This window comes from Ixodes scapularis, unplaced genomic scaffold (assembly GCF_016920785.2).
Source record: "Ixodes scapularis isolate PalLabHiFi unplaced genomic scaffold, ASM1692078v2 PGA_scaffold0__279_contigs__length_252992795, whole genome shotgun sequence".
NCBI lineage: Eukaryota > Metazoa > Arthropoda > Arachnida > Ixodida > Ixodidae > Ixodes > Ixodes scapularis.
In genome coordinates, this window is record NW_024609835.1 from 143,969,194 (window position 1) to 143,993,257 (window position 24,064).

A 24,064-nucleotide genomic window follows, 5' to 3' on the forward strand; every position below is an offset into this window, starting at 1 on the left:
TTCATTCTCTGCAGCCACATTTGCCACGCTTACGTGGCAAAAGTGTGGCTAGCCCAAGGAGCACGTAACTTCCACAGCACTGTCAGCTTAGGGGTGAACGGGCTAGGGAAAGAAACTTTTGTCTGAGTTTTGAGCGACGGGCTAATCTTCTAGGGGGAGAATGGATGTGTCTGGGGATTACACAAACCAGGTTCCGAGCGAGAGGGGCCTCCCTTCTTTTCGTCTTCTTGAACTGTTTGGTGGAATGCGCGATTTATGAGTTGAGGAGGAAAGCGAAACAGGAAAAAGTTGGAAAAGCGTTTCATGACCCCTTTAAAGGTCGGATGGCGGAACAACTGACATTGTCGAACGTGCATGTCATTCCATAAGATAGCGAACATCGGAGCACTGCCAACACTATACACCTTTCCAAAAAACGCTCCTAGGCCGCCGCCATGTTGCTGACGCTGATGCAGCTGGTGCGACTCTCGCGCCCTCTATCAGCTAAAAATTTTCTGCCACTCTCTGAGACTGTGAAGACCCGCTCAGCGCGGTTCTCTACCTACTTTTTCGCGGTTTTGCATTCAACGTTTTCTCTCTCCTCTTGAAAGTTTCCACTTAATTTTTTTTATGCGTGCTGCGTACCCTTTTTGTGTTATCTTCCATCGTGAGAAATAAGGCTGGTAAGTGCCTGCCAATCAAGCTTTTCTGCTCGACATTCACGTGAAACGAAGGAGATGAAGGACGTCGGACGACCCTCGACACGATTTTGCGAACATTGTTCTCCCACTTCTTACAGATAATCCGCGTAGAATCCTTAGTCGTCTCCAAAAATAGTTGTTCGAGTTGGGGACTTGGGGTGGGAAACGGGTCAGTCACGTTTGTTTCTTTGCCTTGGTGCGGTTGTGAAAAAAAGAAGCTCTCCCCAAAACGTGCCCCAAAACGAAGTCATCTCGGATTTCGTCCGATTGTCAAGATGTGACTGTCGTCGACTGTGACGGTGTTATTTGATATCTTTCTCAAGTAAATTCTTTTTTTTTATAACGCTGCATTGTATGGTACATACGATATATTGTTCGAATTTTAACACTTCCTCAGTTGTATGTCCGTGTCCTGTCCATCGGTAAACACGTTATTTGTGAGCGTGAGAAATGCATGACTTTCGGCCCTCTTCAGTTGCAATTTAATTTTGACCGCAAAGCGCTTTGTCGTTTCACGTGCGGCGAATCCCGCGGCGCCGTCGAAACCTATCGTAAGAAGAAAAAAACTAACTAGAACGATACATTCCAGTCGCATTCGTTCTGTTGCGCGCGTACCCAACAAATATAGTTTACGGTTGTTGTTTTTTTCTTTTTTTAAATGTGGCACAATGCTTGCTCAATGTCTTCGGGAAAATGCATGTACCATGAAACACAAAATATAACGCGAAAGCACGAGAATTTAGCCGCCAACAGCGTTTGAAACTGCGCCGCAGGCTGCGCCTATTGAAATCACAGTCCACCCGGTTAGGGTTAGGATGGACGCCGGTGAGAGTCTACCCTCAAGCACAGTGACTGGGCTCGAAAACGGTTTGTTGCCCCTCGGGCCAGTGTTTTTTAGAAAGGTGTATAGGCGCCAACGAGTCAATCAAATATCGTCGACAGGGCAACGTCGCTGCGTTCATCACCTTTTCTGGGGTTTTGTTCTTGTCTTCTAACCCAACCAAACACAGAAGGTGTGCCGTGACGTTACCGTTTTAGTCCGCCATTGTGCAGGGATTCCACGGCTGCCAAGAGAGGGCAGACTTTCAGAAAGGCTGTATTTTGCATCGCCCTATGAATGCTTTCCCTCGTTCAACGTGCATCGTTTTCCAGATACACCATGGTTCCACGCGCCGCCACTCTGTCGGCCATGCTGCTCCTTTGGGTCGGGCAGTGCAACGGCCACGCCAGCGGCGCCGACGACGAGGCCTGCAAGGACCTGTACCCGTCCCACGGATACGAGGCCAAGAGCGCCGTTGAGGGCTACGCCGAGGGCTATCGCCTCGTCCAGGACAAAGTGGACTACAAGCCGAATGACATTATCACGGGTAAAACTAGCTAGCCATGGACCTCGGATGGGGAGCAAGTAATAAACACTTCTCGAACGTGTGCGCCCTATTCTTCGTTTCAACGTAAGTCCAGATGTAGCCGATGCTTGGAGCTGATGGGACCAATCAAACAGGGTCAAAAGGGCACCATCATGGTCTTTGTAATGTGCCTGTACATATTCTATCAGCGCAGAACCAATCATAAAAAGAAAATGCCTAGTGACTTGCGCTTTTGACGCAGCTTGGTGGTTCCCATTAGCTCGTAGCGTCGGACGCGTCTGGACTAAGCTGAAACAAGGTATACTAGAAGCTGTTCCGAGGCTGCCATGTTTTGAGCACGCTCTTTCAGCATGCGTTCAATACGATTGCTACGTCAGCGTTCGGCGTACGGGTTATTATTATAAGTATGTGATCATCAATTGTGATTATGTCGAGTAGGCTACTGTCCCGCTTTTTTTAGCTAGCTTTGACAGACCAGTGCGTCTGCGCACATCAATATATTATCGTTGTTATAAGTATTATTCGTATTACTATTAATATTATATTTATATTAGTGTTATTGGTTATGTCATTAAAGTTGGTCACAAAGCGTGTTGAACTGACAAAGTATTGTTCACGTCAAGTTCACGTCACGTTCATTTAAAACGTCAAGGTTTTCTTTTTTTATTTTTCGCGACGTGTCGAATTGGTTATCTAACGCAGAATAATTGGTTATTACGTTTTTTGGTATTAATATCATTGATATTTTTTCTTAGAAATATTATTAGTAGTGTTATTAGCAATAACATTATTATTTTTGTTATTACTAATATTATTATCACGAATAATTATTAATTCTTCAATAAGCGTAATATGAGCATCCTCATTTTATATTTTCTATACAAATTAAGAACACAATACAGTTTCTGCTGATAAAACGCTGGAAAGAAGTCAAGGTCTTCTCTAGAATCACCCCAGAAGGGACATTGGCCGGACTAGAGGGGGACGTGTGGTGATCGCTCGATTATTCCAGCGGCCGAGACCGTTCCATCCCACGCTTCATGCCTCAGGTATCATCATCACCATGGTACCAGTTGTAAACTGGTACAGCGACAGAGAAAAGAAAAAGAAAGAAAAGGATTCTAAATTTAAAAAAAAAGCCGGCAAGAAACAGGAAAAAAATAACAGAGGTCGTGTTCCCACATTCGACTGAACAATACGTATAACGGGTGATACCAGAGGTTGAATGCCACACAAACTCACGGATAAAAAGACCTTCTTGGGCGTCAGTTGTAGCGGCTTGGCCTTGCTGCTATTTGTAGGAGAGTGTGACACAAGAACAGGTCGAAAATGTTTCTTACCTCTCACGGCTCCGGCGGTGACTGACCGCTGGAGCTCCCGTGATACACATTTTTACCAGGTGCTCGCCAGAAACGTCGCGACGCGAACGCGGCAAAAAAAAATACAGCCCCTACAAGATTGAAATGAAATGCTCACTACGCTCATTTTCGTTAGCGTATTTTCTTCTATACCTGGAGTGCAAGGTAACGCTGCTTCCCGTACACAGAATATAGTGCGCTTTGTATGCTTGAATAGATGTAGAGGATCTAAGCAGAGCCTTGTATAGAGAGAGTATGGTCAATAGGATGAGCGAGCAGAGCCAGGGCGTGCACCAGACACAGAAAGAGGGCTTGGCATGCTCTCCTGGCCAACCAGAAGCCAAAAAGAATCCCCAAGAAGTGGTAAAAGACACAGTTTAGTTAGAGCGTAAGGGTCAAATGTAGTAACTCTTCATTGCTGAAAATATGGTACACGTGATGTTTCGATAATGATCATGCAAAAAGATGTAAGAAACGAATGTGTCCCTCGAACTCTGTTTTGCTCGGACAAAATGTGACCACTCCGACGGCAGCTTCCCGGCCCTCGGAGCCTGGCGCACGGATTATGTCGATCGTTCCGCTAGTTGCGTTCTTTCACCATGATCTTGGATGATGGTGATTGAAGCATCACGTGCACCATACTTTCAGTCACCGAAAGAACTCCGACGCACCTATTAATTTCGTTTGTCGCGACCACTGCCAGGGTATGATTTCCGGCTCCTGGTTAAGCAATTAGACTTTGTAAAGACGCCCTCGAACACACCCAGCATTCTTTCGGCCAATGGCGCCTCCTTATTTATCTCCTACACTTCCGAATGAGTGGCCAAACTCTACATATATGGCCCTGGATCTTAGAGCTAAGATTAACTTTCCGAAGCAAACGGAACGACCTAATGTGTTACTAAATTCGGAATCTGCATATCTATCCTCGATGACTGAAGCAGGTTTGAGCGGCATAATAAATACTATGTTGATCGAAAAGCCAGCGGGTATTGACTAAATCAGTCTGATATATTGCATGTTACCTCGATCAACTAACAGAAGCATGCGCCATCGGCTCTTCTAAACGGTATATTTTCTACAGGTCTCAAAAGCGCGATTGTAGGAAGCCCGTTATTCAAAGGAGGTAACGACATGGGGAACTAGATAAGTAGATCGCCAAAATTATTAACTCATTTTGTAATGAATTTTATTGGTAACTTTGAGTACGGGTTCAGAAAGTGAAAGAGTACAAAAACATTGCTTGCACATTTAATTTTATTGGATAACAAAGCTCTTGAGCAAATTAACTTAGTTTTGTTTTTAGATCTATCAACGGAATTTCATACAAGAGACAATATTCAAAATAGCGGCGCCCCTAGCGGTTCAGATGAACTTTGAGAGCAGGAGACTGTCAACGGGTAGTTTCGGTTTCGACGAGCTATGCATCTTTTGTCTGCTATTGTCCCCACGTCACCACTGCTCACGTCGTCGTAGGTTGCTCTACACTTCGCGCGATGCAGTACCCTTTTATTCTTGTCGCTACGTATAGACCTTTCCAGCGGCAGTCTCGAACGAAGCGATTTACAGCGTGCGTCCCTGGTTTTGAGAGTGCACGTCAGTGTTGCCCGACTGCGCTGAGCTGTGGAGTTTCTCGTCAGTGAGCTGTGGCAGCCTGCGTAGGCGCAATTCCGGACTCTGGTAGCGGCTGAATTGCCGCGTTTTCTTTTTTATTTTGTGTTTTGTGGCGAACATAATTTATAGAGGTATTTAAGAAAGCAGTGCTCTATTTTTGGGAACAAAAACAAAGAAATGAAAGCTGTTTTGGTGAGTCCGTGCGCGACAGAACAAATGCAACTGGAATGTTTCTTTCATTTTATGTTCATCGTTTTACGGCACCGTAGACTCAGCCGTGTCAATCTATATAGGTCAAAATATTTGACCACACAAGATATCCGAACTGCATGGATATTCTCCGCCCACAACATGAAATTCAATGAGTCTCATCAATCGAACAACATATATTGTAGGTTCCCCACAGTGCCGCGTTATCCGAACCGGATTTGAGAAGGGTCTCAAATAACACAGCTTATCCAATATACAGTGTCGACGGTAGCCACTTCACGACAATCGGACGGAATCCGGCGTGTATTGGGGAACATGTAGAAGAGAGAAGCTTTTTTGCACAGCTTCAAAGCAAATGAACGAACGTGTCTATTCTGTCCCCACACCTCGGACCCGACCCTATCAGCTATTTTTCGCGAAGACCCGGAACACAGCCGGGAAGGCTTTTTGGAGATTATCTCAACGGAGATAAACCTCCAAGAACGTTGAACTGCCCGCGTCGCGGGCTGCTTGGCGTTCGCTTTCTTCGTTCGCTTCCTGCGAAGGCCGAACAGGCTACGAGCCCTGGTATTCTCTGGTTCTCACAGTGGAAGATAACATACAAAGGGTAAGCATCCTAAGCAGGTGAATGAAGCAAAAACTTCCAAGAAAATCCGGCGAACTCCGAATGCAAAATGCAGGTGGGGAGGCACGCTGACCGGGTTTCCACAGCTCAGGCGGGTGCCAGAAATTCCTGGCTGATAGGGGTCGCTCGATTCGCAAAATGGCGGCGGCCAGAGCGCTCTTTTTGCAAAGGTCTATAAGACTCAGCTAATAACAAAACAATTACGATTTTGCTGGCACGGGCTAGACAAAAGTACGATTGCTACCCTAACAAGTGTGAGGCCGCAAGACGGGAAACAGCTGTCGACGGACTATTCGATAATCGCAAACTTCATGAAACACGAACTGGTCGGGCTAAAAGACGTATGCCCAAGGAACCTGCACATTCAACGATATGGGCACACCAACACCGCGACTGTGTTTTGATCATGGAGGATCCAGACGGACGTGTTCCACTTTTCGTTTTGGATCAGCTCTCACTCCAGATCTCAATCCGGATCCGAGAAAAGTCACTCCTCCGATTTAGGCGGATTCGACCGGAAGCAAACCTGGCCAGCCCTCGGCGCACACACGTGACTTTCTTTTTCGGCGGGCATCTCGCCTCGGAAGATTTCCCACTGGCCTCTCGCGAAGTGCCGACGGCTTTACTGCTGCTGCTGCTTGATGCCAGTTCGCCGCCAAGTTGCTCGAGCAGCTCTTCCAGCAGCAGCGGCTCGAGTACCAGCGACGTCAAGGCTTGCTTGTACGTCCCGCATGAATTCGACTGCCTTTTCCGACCTCCGCAGAAAAGGCCGAAAATTCGAGACGTACTTGGACACCGTTCACGAGTATTCCTATGTAGAGGCAAGTGAGCTGCACAGATGCACATCGCTTATTGACACGCATCTTTCACATCATGATTAACCTCGCTCGTGCGTTGAACACGTGTTGTTAGCGCCGCGATTGCGAAAACAAGCGCTTCGACATCCGGGACCGCGGGAAGGAGATTCCCGGCAAGGTGAATGGCCTGAAGTCATCCGCCGATCCCAGAGGAGTGGTCATGTTCTCCTGGAGATTCGGGGGCGGAGCGACTTCGTTCGGATCACGTGCACCATCTGGGATCTGGTCTGCTGATCCCGGCGTGCTCCAAAACGCCCAATGGAATTCGCCGTCAGTTTGTCAAGTAGTACAAAGTGCGGGACTTGAAAGTCACATTCCATTCCTGGTTTGAGGCACAGCTCTCTCAAAAACTAGCAGATACGCCAAAGAAGCGTTGAGGACACTTTCAGTCTTTCAGTTAAAGGGCAACTCCACTCCATTTTTACAATTTTTGGGTTATGAGCTGTTTAGTCGAAGCCGGCGGCCCTGAATCACGAGATGTAATTTGTTTTTCGGTAGTGTGTATAGTTTTGTAGATATCGCGAATCCAAGTATCGTCCCGGCGGCACGGCGAAACCGAAACTACCGGTTGAAGCAGCTTGGCAACACTGATACTAGTGGCGTGTCGTCGGCATAACCTAGTTCTCGTCCCGCGCTTCTGAGCCGACGCGCCGACGCACCGACAAGGTCGGCTCAATCGCACGTGGAGTTTCAAAACAGAAAGTTAGATGCACATTTTCTTTTTTTACCGCTTCACTTTGTTAATATGCACCAAATGTAGTAATTTTTAGTGTGTATTTATAAATTTGCCGGCCGAAAAGCGAATCCGACTGCTATAAATATGACGCGGTCGGTGCCGGCGCAGCGTGACTGTACTGTATTTGTTTCTTGCTCGCGGACCGAGAGAAAACGAAATAATGGGAGATAGATGGACAGATCTATATACAAGCGGTCTAAGTGGCTAAGCTAAGGTGCCTTTATGTGCACGCTAGTTAGATCAGCCGCGACCTGCTGCGTCCGGCCGATCGTGCTGGAGCAGCCGGCGGACGGTACGCGAACAGCGACGGCACCGCATCGTTCTTCAAAGACACCTGTTTCGTGGAGAAACCCGCAACAGTCAGAAGTCGCAGATCTCGTGTGTAGGTGTCTGACGTAAAGTGCTGGGAGCAGAGCTTCGCGTTGGAGCTCGGAGTCAACGGTCTTCCGAAGTCTATCCGGCGAACGGCACCGACCCACACCTTGTGCCTCTTCCGGTCTTTTGGGAACTGGTGGAACCGCAGCTCCGGGTTGCGCACCGGGTTGTTGGTGCAACCCAGAGCACTACAAATCCTGCTCGACAATGCCCAACGCGAGTCCGGCGGGTCTTTCCGGCTCCACGACGCGCGCGTGAGCGAGCGGCACCGCTTTGCTCTCTTCCGCGCTGTCGCGGAAGCAATGCTGGAGTTAAAGGAACTGCCTAGAGGCTAATAAAAATAGGGAAACACAGGATAATGTGGTAAACACCTCGTGCCGTCAGCAGAATCGCAGAATGCCACGGAAAACGAAGCGCTCGCGGCGTCCGTACGATAGCGTAGGACTAGAACTACGTCATTGCCCAGTGTTGCTTGACTAGCTCACCCGGTGCCAGCGTTGCTCACCCGCTTTCGGGCCGCTAACCGAGCCGGGAGAAAATTTTTAATATTGGTTTTAATCGGTAACGCGGCGTCGGTTTGACGTGATATTTTGGGTATGACCGTATTTTGACCTCCTAAAGCAATATCAGTCACTTCGATAGGGTCGACTTTTTGAGTGGAGTTGCCCTTTAACATTGTCAGTGACAGTACTTGCACAGAGAATTGTATATTTTACAATTAGTGCAGCAAATCCTAGAGAGTGCTTACTTTTGAAAAGGTTCTACTGAGACCTTGTTTACGCCCTGTTTCGTCGTATACGCGCAGTCACCTTGTACACGGTGGGGGTGCCCTTCAAGGCCTTCCTGATCAAGGCCTTCGACGAGGACGACAAAGACGTGGGTCAGTTCGTGCAGCTCGGAGCCCACTCCAGGCTGATGCCCAACTGCTCCGCGGTCACGCACACGCACCCCGAAGAGAAGACGAACATCCTGGCTCACTGGCGAGCGCCCAAGAACCGCCGCGGGAAGGTTCACTTCAAGTAAGGCTCAGTCGTTCGAAATGTTTGCCTGGAAGAGCTCGCAGCCTCTACCTTCCGGACGCTTGTTTCGAGGACGCGCGAGGGTTTTACTGGCTGCTTTTGCAGATCGGTGTTCATCAGCTAGGCAATATACCTTACCGGAAAAATCCAAGAGGGCCTCGCGGCAATCCCAAATTGCAACCCGACTCGCGGGATGCAAAGAATTGTGTGGCTGTTCCGATGTACGCGTTGGCTGACTCGGGTGCGTCGTATGTCCTGAAAGCGGCGCGCTCCATTCCCTCTAATCTTTGAAAGTTCAGAACGCAAAGAAAATAAAACGAACGCGAAACAAGTTCAGTGCCCACTCGGTATTTTTATCATCGTGGCTTCTTTGTGTTCTGGAAGCATAAAATATAAAACCACCATCGTCTTCTATGCCTGAAAAATCCTGCGCGTGTTGTACTGCGAACCGTCATAATGCACTGAATAGACGCTGAGGTCACCACAAATTTCTGGAATTGTCTATTTGGGCATATGCCTCATACAGCCATGTCGCAGATGTCACGTCCTTTGGAGGAGACTGGCTAGGAGGGCGTGTAGTTATTTTTGAAAGTAACAAATATTTTCCAGAAACAAATATCGGGCCTCAAACGAAATTTTCAGTTCGCAAATAAATAGAAAAAAATTGAGTTACACGATTGAGAAGGCTTTTTTTTTTATATTGTCGACCAGCAACAGTGCAAAACAAAATGTTCAAATCTTGGAGTGAATACGAAAATGTTGGTCTCTTTTGGCCCTTTAAACGGGCCAACTAAATATCAGTGCGTCTGTCTGCCCCCCCCCTCCCCCGGGGTGGGGGGGGGGGGGGGAGGGAGGGGGGGCAGACAGAGGACCAAGGACGTCATGAAGGAAGTTATGGTCTGCTTGTATTTGTAATCTTAATATGCATATAACTTTCAAAATAAAGGGAATTCGAAAAAAAAAAAAAGTTCACGCGCTAAGGTTTTGCGCAAATTAAAAAAACAGGAAAAAGTCATTGCAGGGCCCCTTAATGCACCTTCGCACCGAAGGGAATAAAATTGTTCGTTTTCTCGCACTGTTCAAGAACCTTTAGATCGACGAAAGAGGTAATTATGAGCGTTACGGGTAACCTTCGACGTTGCTTTGTTGTACGTAATGTTATCTGGTGACAAGTTGTCCAATCACCCCTTCTCAATAATACGGCATGTATACCTACTGAAAAAAAACCATGTGGTTTGTGGCAAGATAATTGTTTAGGGCATCCTGCAGTATGTTCTTTCGCATGTATAGATGCTTTAAACAGGCGCCAGATTGAGCCGCCATTGCCGACCTTCTCTTGTCTTACCAAGATGCCGAGCCACTGAAACGGGCGTTGACGACCCTCCACGAAGTACTATGCTGGGGAGAAGGAGGCAGTAGCACCTAAAGTGGCAAAAACCTGTCCTGCTGTGGCAATGATAAAGTGAGGCGAACGGAATAAATGGAAACAAAAACTGAAGGTCGGCTATGGCGGCGCCCACGCACAACTGCCTGAGAGCGTCCATAGCGCGGATGAAATGCGCTAGGGTTTCGTTTCCACGTCGATATTTCAGAAAGCTCACGACGTACAATCTGGGGTTTGTATTGTACCTTCAGGCGTCATCATGGATATTTCTTTCTGGCGTTTTACTTTTTCTTCGCTTACTTTTTGTTAATTTTCCCTTTCATTTATTTTGTTCCCTTGTTTAGGGCCACCGTCCTGAAGGACTTTTCCCACTTCTACCACGCAATGCCAAGCACACTTCCCGAAGAAGAATTACGAAGCCCTGATGTAGTTGCATCGGCTCCTGTAACATACTGACAAATAAAGTGGAATATAATATAAATGCGCTCTTTTTGTTTTACAAATACAAATCACACGATCGTGTGATTTGTATTTGTTTAAAATATTCTAAGGACATTCATTTCCCGCATGTGTTATAAATGAACATCCTTTCATGATCTTACAAGCTGTAATACCTTCTTCTTTTTTTTTAATTCTGCCATCAGGTAATCTACAGAATAGGTTTATTTGACACTGAAGCAGTGTCAAATAAAATGTATCTCACCCTCTTCTCCGATTTTATCTCGTTGCTCCGGCTGAGCCGTGCGCAGCGCGCTTGTGTTAATTCTGTTTAATTCAAAAGCAGCCAGTTTGATGCGCAAAATGCGCATCAAACTCGTATATTGATGTGGAACGGTATTGTCGTTTGCAACGTGGAAAAGCGATACTGGACGCGGGCGCACAAGCAGGAGCCTCACACCAATGTATGCATACCAAGACATCACACATGCGAAAAAAAAAAAAGACAAAGAAAATTAGAAATAAAAGAGGGCAAAAAAATACAAAACGTTTTTAGTTTGTTTGTTTGTTTGACGGAGCCATTTGTCGACAGCATTGCGCTTTAACCTCGGACCTACTACACCGTTGTGACAATGCCTTTTTTCGCTAGTTTTGTAATACCATTGCGAATGTTACTGCTTCATCCGGTTGATTGAACGATTAGTTTTTGGGCGTCTGATATGTTCGCGGGATATATGACACAATAAAACTTTGCTTGGGTCTAGTCGGTTCATATCACTTGAAAAAGGTTCAAAAGCGCGAACGGAAACATGGACGAAATAAGAAACGCGTGAGATATGCACAAACGCTGTGACAACAAACGTTGTTTTTTTTTTTTTTTTTTTTTTTTTTTTTTTATTAAACATTAATTGGTGTTGACTCGGTAATTGTTTGCCGACCAGGTGGGGATTAAAGACAGAACTCAAACAGCCGCTGAAATACCGCTCGTTCGCACAATAAAAGGGTGGAGAACACAAAGCAATGTAGTTTAAATCGTGATTTAAATCCCCAATTTTACTATAATGATCTAAATCAAACCATTTCCGCAAAACAAAAATTGCGGAAATATATTTTATTACGGTTTGTCTATCGTACAATACTTTCTATGTATATTTCTTTTACATTTAAATCATAGAATCACCTAGTAAACAAAATTTATATAATGCTGAGCACGAGAAAAACAAAGATCGAGGTACACCTAAGCATTCCTTATGAGTTGTGATTGCGAAACCATGCAAGCCGCTCGTCTGCTCCCTCTTTCGTCTGCTGCGTACTTTTCATCACCGGTGAGCGCGTGTGCTCCCCTGTTTACCCGATGGACACGCAGCGCCATGGTGTGGGAGGTCGTGGAAACCGACGAGCGCAGCGGCCAATGGGAGCCCCGTCGACGCGCGCCAGCCAATGGAACCGAAGGAAACTATCTGCCGTTGGCGCGCTTCAGACTGATGACGTCAGCTCGCTCCATAAGGCAGTTAATGCGTTCGGATTAAAAGTGCTCTCCCGAGGAGATCGGAGCGCTGAGCTTGTTTCCTACCTTTTATTTTGTTCTTCAGCTACGTAACGTCCCATTGCAACAAAATCACTACCAAAAAGAAAGAAACAAAAACTAGAAGTAATGTCCTGTTGCAAATCAAATCGGAGCGTGAAAGAAAAACAAAATAAAGCTAATAACTGATTAAAGAAATCAAGTTTTTTTCTGCTCGTATGGCGTCGATTACAGTAATAAACAATTAAATAAATTTCACTTTATATTTACTTTACATTTGGTCGATTTCAGGTAAAATCGACCAAAGGGTGGCTGGTCGACATTTCTAAATCAACTGATGCTTTTATATGCCATTGTCTAGTGTCTGGTATAAACGAATTCACATTTAGTTTTGACCAGAAAAAAATTTGGGGACAGGAAAAATCGTGAGGCATGAAGAGGTGGACAGTTGCATTAACGCGCACTGATGGAGGGGGCGTTTGAAAATGAATAACTAAAAGGATAAAATTATGAGAATTCCAATACTTTTTAAAAACATACTACGGGTACAGCTTGCTTGTAATATAAAGTCATAATATTTCTTTTTAATTTTACTTATTCCCTAAAAACTGCCAAACATGCCTGCTCGAACGACAAATAGAAAAATTTGGAGACCTGTATATCATGAAATAATTTAATCAATATCATAAAATTTGCAGGTAGTTTTCTACTTAAACGTGGCTATTATTTTTTTTAAACAAATAAGGTATCTGAGTGATACGACAGTCGTGATATATTTAGCCAAACACGGGAAAAAAAATCAAACAAAAAAGTCCAATGCGAATAAAAAAAAACACCACCTTCGATTTCTTTTAATTTTGGGTAGCCTGCCATACTTTATTTCGGCATTCATTTCTATTAGAAACATGTTGCGTTATTTTATTGAGAAAGAAAAGACAGCTCCCCAATTAGGGTCCTTTTTCAAAGCCTACACTTAGCAGTGCACTATACGAGAAGTTACTCTGAGTTTCAGTTTCATGAAACTAACACACATCTTTCATATGTTTTTACATCATTTAACATACAGCGTACAAGGAGGTATCATATTAGAGATTCGAGAAAAGATAATGCAGTGTGAAGTTTTACTTTTCGGTTTAATTTACATTTAATATAAAAGAAACAACTTTACTAACACACGAAAATAAAGATAGAATGCTAAAATTGTTTAGGTTAGTTATGTATTTCCGGGGACAAACCATTTCAGGTGAGCGGTGCCACCGCGCCGGACTGGAAGAGCTTCGATACTCTCGGCGTACGAATGAATCGTGGCAAGCTGAGATATTTTATCTGCACGAGGATAACGTTTCGTGATTGTCATATGGTGATCAGATAAAGATTATAAGCTATCACCAAGTAAAATAGTAGGTTAAATACTCCGCGAACAAAACTGTGATAAATAAGATAACCCTGCATTCAAAATGAGCAGTCCTTGGGGCATCAAATTCGACACTTTACACTATGGCTTTCCTCGATGTATCTATTTAATAAAGTTTCTTCTAACCAGATCCGACTGTCCGTGATACATACATGTCACAGGTTCCTTCTGCTGATGACTTGCACAGCTGCCACGCGTGCCGAGAGTGAATGTCAGGAAAGGTGCGCACCGTCAGCCACTCTTCTATTTTTTTTTATATTTTTTGACGATACCGAACAAGCTCATTTCCGTCCAGATACGCAAGATGCACCCAGTTTCTCAAATAGAACGCTCACCATTGTCCTGGCCGTCTGAATTGCGTTTATTGAAACGTTCACGAGTCCGCCAACTCCGTCACATGCATTTTCCCATATCCAGATGCAGAAAATAATCACTGGGCTTGTGGGCAATCATTCTGTGCAAACTGGTGAAGCTGGTAGCGATTCCTAAAATGACTGGTGGCCCCGTCACTTACGCACGTAAGTGCGTAAGTGACGTTGTCTTCAACCCACTCTTTCACTTTTTCTAGAGCCGAGCACGTAAGAGCGACGTCGTCACAGAGGTCCTCACTGATGATAGCAACGCTGTTTGTAGATTTTCTTGTCGTCACTACGCATGTAAATATCATAACATTTTTTTCTCTCAGGAAGCAAGATAATCCAGTTTTCAGCAAAGTCAAAATGAAGGACAATGCTCCCGCGTTGCATGCAGCTGTTTTTCATCGTAGATCGCTTTATCTTGCATTTGTCGGGTTGTGAAATATCCAACTTTCAACCGTTACTTGAACGACTTTTAGAAAAATCTCAAAATCCAATGTTTTCTTTTGTTGTTCTTTTTTTGTTTTCACAAGGTCGCCGGACTTTCATGTTGTAATCACAATCTCTTTATCCTCCGGGATATGAAGTTCCTCTAGTGTAAGAGACTGGCTTTTCGGGCAGTGATCACAGTATCCTTAAAGACACAGACTTGTTAGTGGGTCGCATAGAAATGCTCAGCTCATTTCACCAGTGTTGAATGTTCAGCCTGTAGCGTTCTCTACAGTGGCAATACAAAGGTAATAATTGGCGCAGCGCACACAAACGCACACTTCCTGGTGTGGAATACATTTGACCCATCTAGGGCGCAAGGAATAAAGTTTCGTTTTATTCTTATTGCTTGTCTTTGTGTACATGAAAGGCTTCTCAAATTGAGCGTGTCAGGAAGCGCTTTGGCACGAATATTTTCTCCCCGTCGAGCATGACAGAGATCACGTCCTTCTGGTTGGGACTTTGGCGCGAGTATTGTAGCTCGTCTTTCGTGAAGTACTCTAGGGCAGCAGACAGGTTCTCAGGGCTCACCTTGCACCTCGTGTAAGGATCCGGCTCATACCACACGCCATGCTTTTCCTTACCTAAACGTAAACACTGTCGCCATGTTAACCTTTGCTAGGTTAGTATGGCGACAGTGTTTACGCTCTATTGTATTTAGGCCGGGCTCAGTATTTGAGGGCTCTGCTCTCTGTCGGTATGCCTCTCTGTTCCTGATATTATCGCCCGCGAAGCCAGCGAGTTGGATGGCGACAGGCACGACTGCTCAGTAAACAGGTATCCGCGGCCATGTTTTGCTGGTCGAAGCGAACCTCCTCATGCTTGACAACGAGCGGGAAAATGCGAAAAAGATTATATCGGCTGTTTTGCCAGAACTAGCGACGAGTGTTGCCTGCTACTTCCGTCAACTATTGCGCCATAATCGTGATCTTCGCGAGGAAATGATTGTTGCTAGCCACAGAACACTATCACGTAGAAAGAATATGCTTAAATATGGTTTTGTTCTAGATATAAGTCAGGATATATACAAGAGAGAGATAGATGGAGATAGAGGGTAAGGGAGAGGAGCGTATAGCGCCGCAGGAAAATAAAATAAACAGAGTTCTCAGTGGCCAATGGCTGCAGGATCTTTTCTCGGATCACTAGTTCGTAATATGATAGCTTTTTGTACACAGTAGTTTCTCCTCAAATTTAGTGTGTGAACGATTTCTATAGTTATCAATGGCCTCATCTGAATAAAAATATATAAAAAATGTGTGTTAGTTTCATGAAACTGGAACTCATAGTCACTTCTCGCATAGGGCACTTCTAAGTGCAGGCTTTGAAAAACAACCCTACTTTGGGGAGTTGTTTCTTCTTCCTCAATAAAATAATGCAGCATGTTTTTAATAGAAATGAATTCCGAAATAGCGTATAACAGGGTACAAAAATTTTAAAAAATCGAAGGTGGTGTTTTTTTTTTTGTTTCTTTTTTAATTCGCATCGGAATGTTTCGTTGTTTGATGCTTTTCCCATGTTTGCCTAAATATATCCTGACTATCGTACCACTCAGATACTTTATCTATTTTTAAATAATAGCCATATATAAGCCGAATATTATCTGCGAATAATATAACAATTATTAAACTATTTCATGATGTACAGGCCTCCAAATTTTGCCGTTTGTCGTTCGAGGAGGCGTGTTTGGCAATTTTTAGAAAAATAAATAAAATATAAATAAATATTATTACTTTATATTACAAGCAAGCTGTACCCATAATTTGCGTCTAAAATGTATTCGAATTCCTCTAATATTATCGTTTTAATTATTTACCCTCAAACGTGCCCCCTCTATCAGTGCGCGTTAATGCAACTGTCCACCTCTTCATGCCTTACGATTTTTCCTGTCCCCAAGTATTTTTTTCTAAGTTTGGATTCGTTTATACCAGACACTAGGCAGTAGCATATAAATATATCAGTTGATTTAAAAATATCGACCAGCCAGTCTTTGGTCGATCTTATCTGAAATCACCCAGTAATATTTCCACATTGTTATCAGTGATCGGACGAATTGATCAATTATTCTAATATATTAAAAATATATCTGTGATGATCGCTAGTATCGCCACGGCGAAGAAGAAGAAGCGCGCTCTGGGAGCGTGCGCCAGGGGAACGCGGACAGATATAAAAATGGTAGCCTAAGACCGAACGCTGTCGCTCCTTGGCCATCACGTTACAATTGGTGGCAGCGGTGGGATGGCCACCGAACCTGTACACCCCGTTCTCCCGGACGTCTTCACCGGTGAGGGAAGCTTTGAGTCATGGGCAAAGCTCTTCTCCACTTGCGCGGCAGCCAACGGTTGGGACGACGCCAAAAAGTTGGTGTACCTGCCGACACGCCTCCGAGGATGGGCCTTCCGCGTCTTCGAGCATCTTCCCGACCAAGACAAGGCCACTTTCCCCGCACTAGTGAAGGCGTTGACACTTCGTTTGGCGTCGGCGGGCCAGCGTGCTGTTTCTGCGGGACAGTTTCGGTCCCGCGGCCATCAACCGACGGAAGCCCTAGACGTCTATGCCTACGACCTCGTGGACCTCTTTGGACAGGCTTATCCAGAGGTGTCACTACAGGTGGGCGACCCGATGATACGGGACCAGTTCATTGTGCGTCTCCAATCCAATCTGTGTGACAAAGTCCTCGCCGCTGACCCTGCAACATTTGAGAAAGCTCTTGAGATAGCCTCAAGATTAACATTCATTGGGCATCTGTCTGCGACTACGGGGACACCAATACTGTGCGCCGCCGTGGGTAACACTTCAGAAGCCACTACGCGACCCACGGACGATGCCATTGCGGCGTTGACCAGCAGCGTGGCCGACCTTCGCGCCACATGAACAGTTTCATCGAGTCGCAGAGTCACTTCCAGGAACACAGCCAAAGCTTTCCCGCGGAAACACTCCCAGGAGGCGACCACGATGTTTTCAGTGTGGCGGTACTGGCCACCTCGCAAGATCGTGTGCAAACTCTGACCAGCGTGCGCCACTGTGAAGTGACAACCCTACATTTGTAGAGCGTGGAAATTAGGGAATTCTTCCGCACCCCCAAGTAACAGTGAAGGGGAAAGTGGGCGGAACTTTCATGAATATGCTTGTCGACTCCGGGTCGTCAGCGACCATTTTACGAGGCGACAAGTGGCTTGAGCTCTCGCGCGACAACCCTGACCTTGAGTTCACTCACCGAGAGGAAGTTTTTGGCCTTAACGGCGCCGCCTTCGAAGTATGGGGAACGTGCAGCTTAAACATTGAGGTTGCAGACCTCTCGGTGAGCCATCCTGTCATTGTTATTCCCGGCATCCTACATGAGTTCGTCCTGGGACTGGACTTTTAAATAAAACACCGATTTCGCGTTGACTTCAGCGAGAAAAAACTCGAACGACAAGTAGAGAGCCCGTGCGCCCAGAGCCAAAGAGTACAGCTTGCTGTCACGTCGGTCCTGCCACCGAGGACCGCAACCATCGTTCTCGGGACCATTTCACCAAATACGGCAGAGTTCGGTACTGGGCTTCTCGAACCTCGCCCGGATCTCCTCGTGAAAAGGAATACTGAAGTAACCTGGAGCGTGTTGACAGTGTCCGATTTATTTAAACTAGTATTTGTCATCAACCATTCCGAAGAGTCGGTCACCTTATTCAAGGGTACAAGTCTCGGAACCCTGCACGCTTTTGATCACCCTGAAGGCGAGCACTCCGCTGCTCCACTTGACAAGAGGCACGCGCAGGCGGCACGAGACAGCGTCTGCTCTGCGACGAAAAAAGAGAAATGGACACTCACCTCGCTGCAAGATGAGCTTGCCGCATCACAACACCTCCAGGGTAATCAACAAAAACTGATCGAAGGTACGCTTCTTGACTTCGAGGATGTAATTTCTCAAGGTGATGGGGACTTGGGGAGAACGTCAGTTCTGACGCATTCGATCGACACTGGTGCGGCCGGCCCAATGAAAGAATCCTCGCGCCGCTTACCTCCAAACCGCCGCGAAGTTGTGACCAGAAAAACGCATGAAGTGCGGGACACGGGGAGTAATTCGTCCTTCTAACAGCCCATGGGCTGCGCCTGCCGTTCTGGTGAAAAAGAAGGACGGAAACTTGCGCTTCTGCGTAGATTACCGTCGACTGAACGAGGTCACACACAAGGACGTATATCCACTGCCTAGGATCGACGACACTGTCGAAGCCTTGAACGGTGCTAAATATTTCAGCACCATCGATCTGGCGTCAGGATATTGGCAGGTGGAGATGTCGACGGAGTCTCGAGAGAAAACAGCGTTTGCCACACATCAAGGACTTTCCGAATTTAATGTCCTTCCATTTGGGCTGTGCAACGCTCCTGCGACGTTTCAACGGTTAATGCAAATAATCGTGGGAAAATTTGACTTCTGTCTTTGCTATCTCGACGATGTTATCATCTTCAGCAAAACGGAAGCCGAAGATGTCATGCATCTTCGACAAGTTCTCAAGGCGTTGAGAGATGCAAGTCTCAAGTTGAAACTTTCAAAGTGCCGCTTCTTCAGCAACAGCGTTTTGTACTTGGGCCACACAATTTCAGCTACAGGAATCGGAACCGACGAGACGAAAACAGAAAAGGTCTCGAAGTGGCCACAGCCTTTAACCGTCGAGGATTTTCGCTCGTTCTTAGGACTTACCTCGTACTACCGGAAATTTGTTGCAAACTTTGCCGGCATCGCGGCCCCACTTCACAAATTGTTGGAGAAGCAAGTTCAATTTGTCTGGACACAACAGTGCCAAGACTCCTTCGAAGAGCTCAAACAGCGCCTCATGAACTCTCCAGTTCTGGCGTTTCCAAATTTCGACTTACCGTTTATCCTCGACACGGACGCAAGTGAAAACGGTATCGGCGCGGTACTATCCCAAGTACAGGATGGGAAGGGGAGGGTAATCACCTACGGCAGCCGTACCCTCACGAAGCCTTAACGCCGCTACAGTGTGACCAGGAAAGAAATGCTGTCCCTGGTTTATTTCGTCCGTTACTTTAGGCACTACCTGCTTGGATGGCGATTCACATGCAGGACGGATCACAGCGCGCTTCAATGGCTACACAGCTTCAAAGAACCGGAAGGCCAAGTCGCCCGCTGGATTTGACCAACTCAGCTAGTATGACTTTATCGTTTCGCATCGGCCGGGAAAACAACATGGAAATGCGGATTCACTGTCCCGACGGCCTTCCCCGGCGAATGAATGCCAACATGTCGCGCTCATGACAGTTGCACAGTCTTCATTCACCATGACAGACCTTCGAGAAGAACAACGACGTGACCCGCAGCTTTCGCCCATCATCGACGCCCTGCTAGCAGGCACGCCGGCAGGAGAGATTCGTCGATGCAGCGCGGGAGTGCTCTTCCGCAACCGGCAGAAGCTAAGGCTCGTCGACGGCTGCCTCATGTGGGCTAAAACACCAGAGTTAACCCCTGTTCCTGTGATCCCCGAGACATGGATACCGCTGGCCCTAGACTCCGTTCATGATGCATCAGGGGTCGGACTTCTTGGGCGCGCCAAGACACTAAAGAAGGCCGCAGGAAGGTTTTTCTGGATTCGAATTGGGGGGGGGGGGGGGGGGGGGGGGGCACCCAGTGTAGCCGACTGGTGCTCGAGATGTGTTAAGTGCTCCGCTCGTAAGGCACCAAACCCCAGACCACGAGCACCGCTGATTCAGGAAGCGGCCACCTTCCCTTTTGAGCGAGTGGCTATTGACATCACTGGTCCGTTTCCAACGACGGAAAGAGGCCACAAGTACATCTTGGTGGTGAGCGACTATTTTGCTCGATAGGTTAAAGCGTTCCTTTTGGAGACTCAAGAAAGCAAGGAGGTCGCCAATAGCCTCGTCCACAGCTTCTTCAGTCGCTACGGGATACCGTCAGCACTACACTCTGACCAAGGCAGAACTTTTGAGAGCAACGTCTTTAAAAAAATGTGCTTAATTTTGGGCATCCGAAAGACAAGGACCTCCCCTTACCACCTCCAGTCGGACGGATTGGCTGAGTGATTCAATCGCACACTGATGAACAGCTTGAGTGCGTACGTCAATGACACACAGACTGACTGGGACATCAAGCTCCCTCTCGTCATGATGTCCTATCGCTCGAGCGTGCATCAATCGACTGTGGTTACAGTCCTCATTATCTGCTCTTCGGTAGACACATGAATATACCAGCTGACATGCTGCTCGACGTGCACGTCCATACTAACATGGCGTCGATGTCCAGTTATGAACACCACGCATCGCGCCTACTGGCAACACTACAAAGGGCTCGCGACCACGCAATTGTAAACGACATGAAAGCAAAGGATGCACAGAAGCGCCACTACGACAGCACGACCAGTGAAGAAGACTACGAACCTGGCGACAGAGTTCTTCTACATTCTCCCGCTGTGCCGCGAGGACAGTCCTCGAAGTTATATTTGCCATGGTTGGGTCCTTGTGTAGTCCTCAAGAAGCTTCCTAACAACGTGTACAGAATCCAGGAAGAAACTGGAAAAAGGAAGCGGCGGGTTGTACACCACAACCGTTTGAAGCGGGTAGCCGATGGAAAGGAGCCAGTCTTGTTGCCTGCCAGGACGTTATCACACGTCACGGATAACGACCCTATTGAAAAATCCGGCAAAAGCTTTCAGTGACATTCAGTGAAAACGTGTTAATTTCCACTCCTTTTCACCAGAGACCAGCGTAGTTTACCAGTCTTTGGTGGAAATATTACCGGCCGCCACTCCCAGTAATCAGATTTCGCTGAACCTTTTACCGGAGCCACTTACGGTTAAAATCCGGCAAAAGCTTCCAGTGACATTCGGTGGAAGCGGGTTAATTTCCACTCATTTTCACCAGAAACCAGCGTAGCCACTTTCGCTGGAAGTTACACCAGAACCACTTTCGATTACCCGCCGCTGGAATCCTACCGGAAGCCAATCTCGTTTGCCGGACACCGAACATCACTGGAAGCCGACGCAAGGAGAACGGCTAAAGTCAAGGAAGCCAGGACGAGCAGGGGGACTGTGTTTGTAATGGCGGCCGCCGATGCAGCGGCATTCTCGTGAGTGCGTGTTTTAGCTCGAAACGACGTTGCAATTCTGCAAGTGCGTGCAGCGAACTGTTTTGACGATCCAAAAAGGTGGGCAACGATCACCGGCAACATGATATTTGCGACAGGCAAAAGTCTGGGCCAGAGCAGGTACGAGGCCACTCGAGCGGCATTCTCGTGAGTGCGAGTTTTAGCTCGAGACGACGTTGCAATCCTCAAGAAGTGCGTGCAGTGAACTGTATTGACGATCCAAAAAGGTGGGCACTTTCACCCGTTTTCATCCGAAACCAGTTTACCAGTCTTTGGTCGATTATTTGGCGGCAAACAGATTTCACTGGAATGTCACCCGCAGCCCCTTTCGCATACCAGACGACCCGGTTTTCCTAGAAATCTTACCCGAAACGGGTGACTCGCTCCCCTGTTTACCGACTTTCACTCGAAGCCGACACGAGGGCAGGGGGAAGCCGAGACGAGCGAGGGACTGGGTGTGTAATTATGGTGCCTCGCACCAAGGACGAGTCTCCACGCACCCTCTCTCCCTCGCATTGGGTTCGTGGGGAAAATGCAAGAGGGTCGTTTTGCTGACTTATTTTTTGTTTTTTAAAGAAACCCGGTTTCTTTGTTCGTCAACGAGCAACGGCCGGCCAGGAACAAACGCTCAGTTTCGGCTTCTCGTTTTATGTGTGCGACCTGTATCTTCCAAAGCAGCTGGGTGTGCAGATGAAAAGAATATATTTTTCAGTGACCTGTCCCTTAGGCCTCTTTGTCCGTCCGTCTTCAGAAGCATCCAGCCAGCGAAAAAGACTGTGCCCAAGATTTCTCAACGTTGGCGGATGTTCGTTTCGCGCGTTCGTGGTTTTCGCTAAGCGTGCTACTGACGCCTGGTGCACCCGCGGCGACGGCATCAGGGACGACATCGTGAGTGTGCCCGGGATTTCTCAACGGCGGCGGATGTTCGTTCCGCGCGGTCGTGGTTTTCGCTAAGCGTGCTACTGACGCCTGGTGCATCCGTGGCGACGGCATCAGGGACGACATCGTGAGTGTGCCCGGGATTTCTCAACGGCGGCGGATGTTCGCTCCGCGCGGTCGTGGTTTTCGCTAAGCGTGCTACTGACGCCTGGTGCAACCGCGGTGACGGCATCAGGGACGACATCGTGAGTGTGCCCGGGATTTCTCAACGGCGGCGGATGTTCGTTCCGCGCGGTCGTGGTTTTCGCTAAGCGTGCTACTGACGCCTGGTGCATCCGTGGCGACGGCATCAGGGACGACATCCTGAGTGTGCCCGGGATTTCTCAACGGCGGCGGATGTTCGCTCCGCGCGGTCGTGGTTTTCGCTAAGCGTGCTACTGACGCCTGGTGCAACCGCGGTGACGGCATCAGGGACGACATCGTGAGTGTGCTCGGGATTTCTCAACGGCGGCGGATGTTCGCTCCGCGCGGTCGTGGTTTTCGCTAAGCGTGCTACTGACGCCTGATGCACCCGCGGTGACGGCATCAGGGACGGCATCGTGAGTGTGCCCGGGATTTCTCAACGGCGGCGGATGTTCGCTCCGCGCGTTCGTGGTTTTCGCTAAGCGTGCTACTGACGCCTGGTGCAACCGCGGTGACGGCATCAGGGACGACATCGTGAGTGTGCCCGGGATTTCTCAACGGCGGCGGATGTTCGTTCCGCGCGGTCGTGGTTTTCGCTAAGCGTGCTACTGACGCCTGGTGCATCCGTGGCGACGGCATCAGGGACGACATCGTGAGTGTGCCCGGGATTTCTCAACGGCGGCGGATGTTCGCTCCGCGCGGTCGTGGTTTTCGCTAAGCGTGCTACTGACGCCTGGTGCAACCGCGGTGACGGCATCAGGGACGACATCGTGAGTGTGCCCGGGATTTCTCAACGGCGGCGGATGTTCGCTCCGCGCGGTCGTGGTTTTCGCTAAGCGTGCTACTGACGCCTGATGCACCCGCGGTGACGGCATCAGAGACGGCATCGTGAGTGTGCCCGGGATTTCTCAACGGCGGCGGATGTTCGCTCCGCGCGTTCGTGGTTTTCGCTAAACGTGCTGCTGACAGTATACGTGTGTGTGTCCGTGTAATCCACCTGCGCGGTTTTATTAGTTGAACTACCGAGCGTCTAGGAATTTACCCAGCGGTATTGTGAGTACCTTGAAAGATATATTTGGCGGCAAAGAACTTGGTTGTTCCTTTTTGATCTGACTACTTTTGTCTACAGCTGTGCAAATTGTTTCACTGGTATCGACCCTGTTAAATAAATACATAGGACAGTCAGGTCTATATGAACTAACCACTTTAATGCTTAAGGAATCGTCCAGAATCTGGTAAACATAACCAACCACGGTTCACAGGCTTCCTCCTAAGTGCCTTCCGTTGACGTCCGAAAAAAGAAAGAAAAAACACGGTAAATTCCGGCCAATCTGGTGATCTTCTGGTATATTCTGGCTTTACTGGAAGTAAAAAGAGTCCCATAATCCAGTAAAATAGATTTTACTGGAAACATACTTCCGGTAAAAATCCGGTGACATTATGATAAAATATTTGGTGA

At 47.4% G+C, this 24,064-nt stretch overlaps 1 protein-coding gene across 1 annotated transcript; it reads left to right on the forward strand.

Moving 5' to 3' along the window:
* The first annotated feature begins 1,838 nt into the window (after positions 1–1,838).
* Positions 1,839–10,681, forward strand: LOC120839693 (ferric-chelate reductase 1-like). Its single transcript, XM_040210019.2, has 3 exons — positions 1,839–2,047; positions 8,628–8,841; positions 10,570–10,681. Exons 1-3 carry the CDS (start codon positions 1,840–1,842, stop codon positions 10,679–10,681), a joined length of 534 nt encoding a protein of 177 aa, XP_040065953.1. The 5' UTR covers position 1,839.
* Positions 10,682–24,064: the final 13,383 nt, after the last annotated feature.

Coding starts and splice junctions, on each gene's coding strand:
- LOC120839693 (XM_040210019.2), top strand. CDS start 1,840: ATGGTTCCACGCGCCGCCACTCTGTCGGCCATGCTGCTCCTTTGGGTC. Junction 2,048..8,627: donor GCCGAATGACATTATCACGG/GTAAAACTAGCT, acceptor GTATACGCGCAG/TCACCTTGTACACGGTGGGG. Junction 8,842..10,569: donor CGCGGGAAGGTTCACTTCAA/GTAAGGCTCAGT, acceptor TCCCTTGTTTAG/GGCCACCGTCCTGAAGGACT.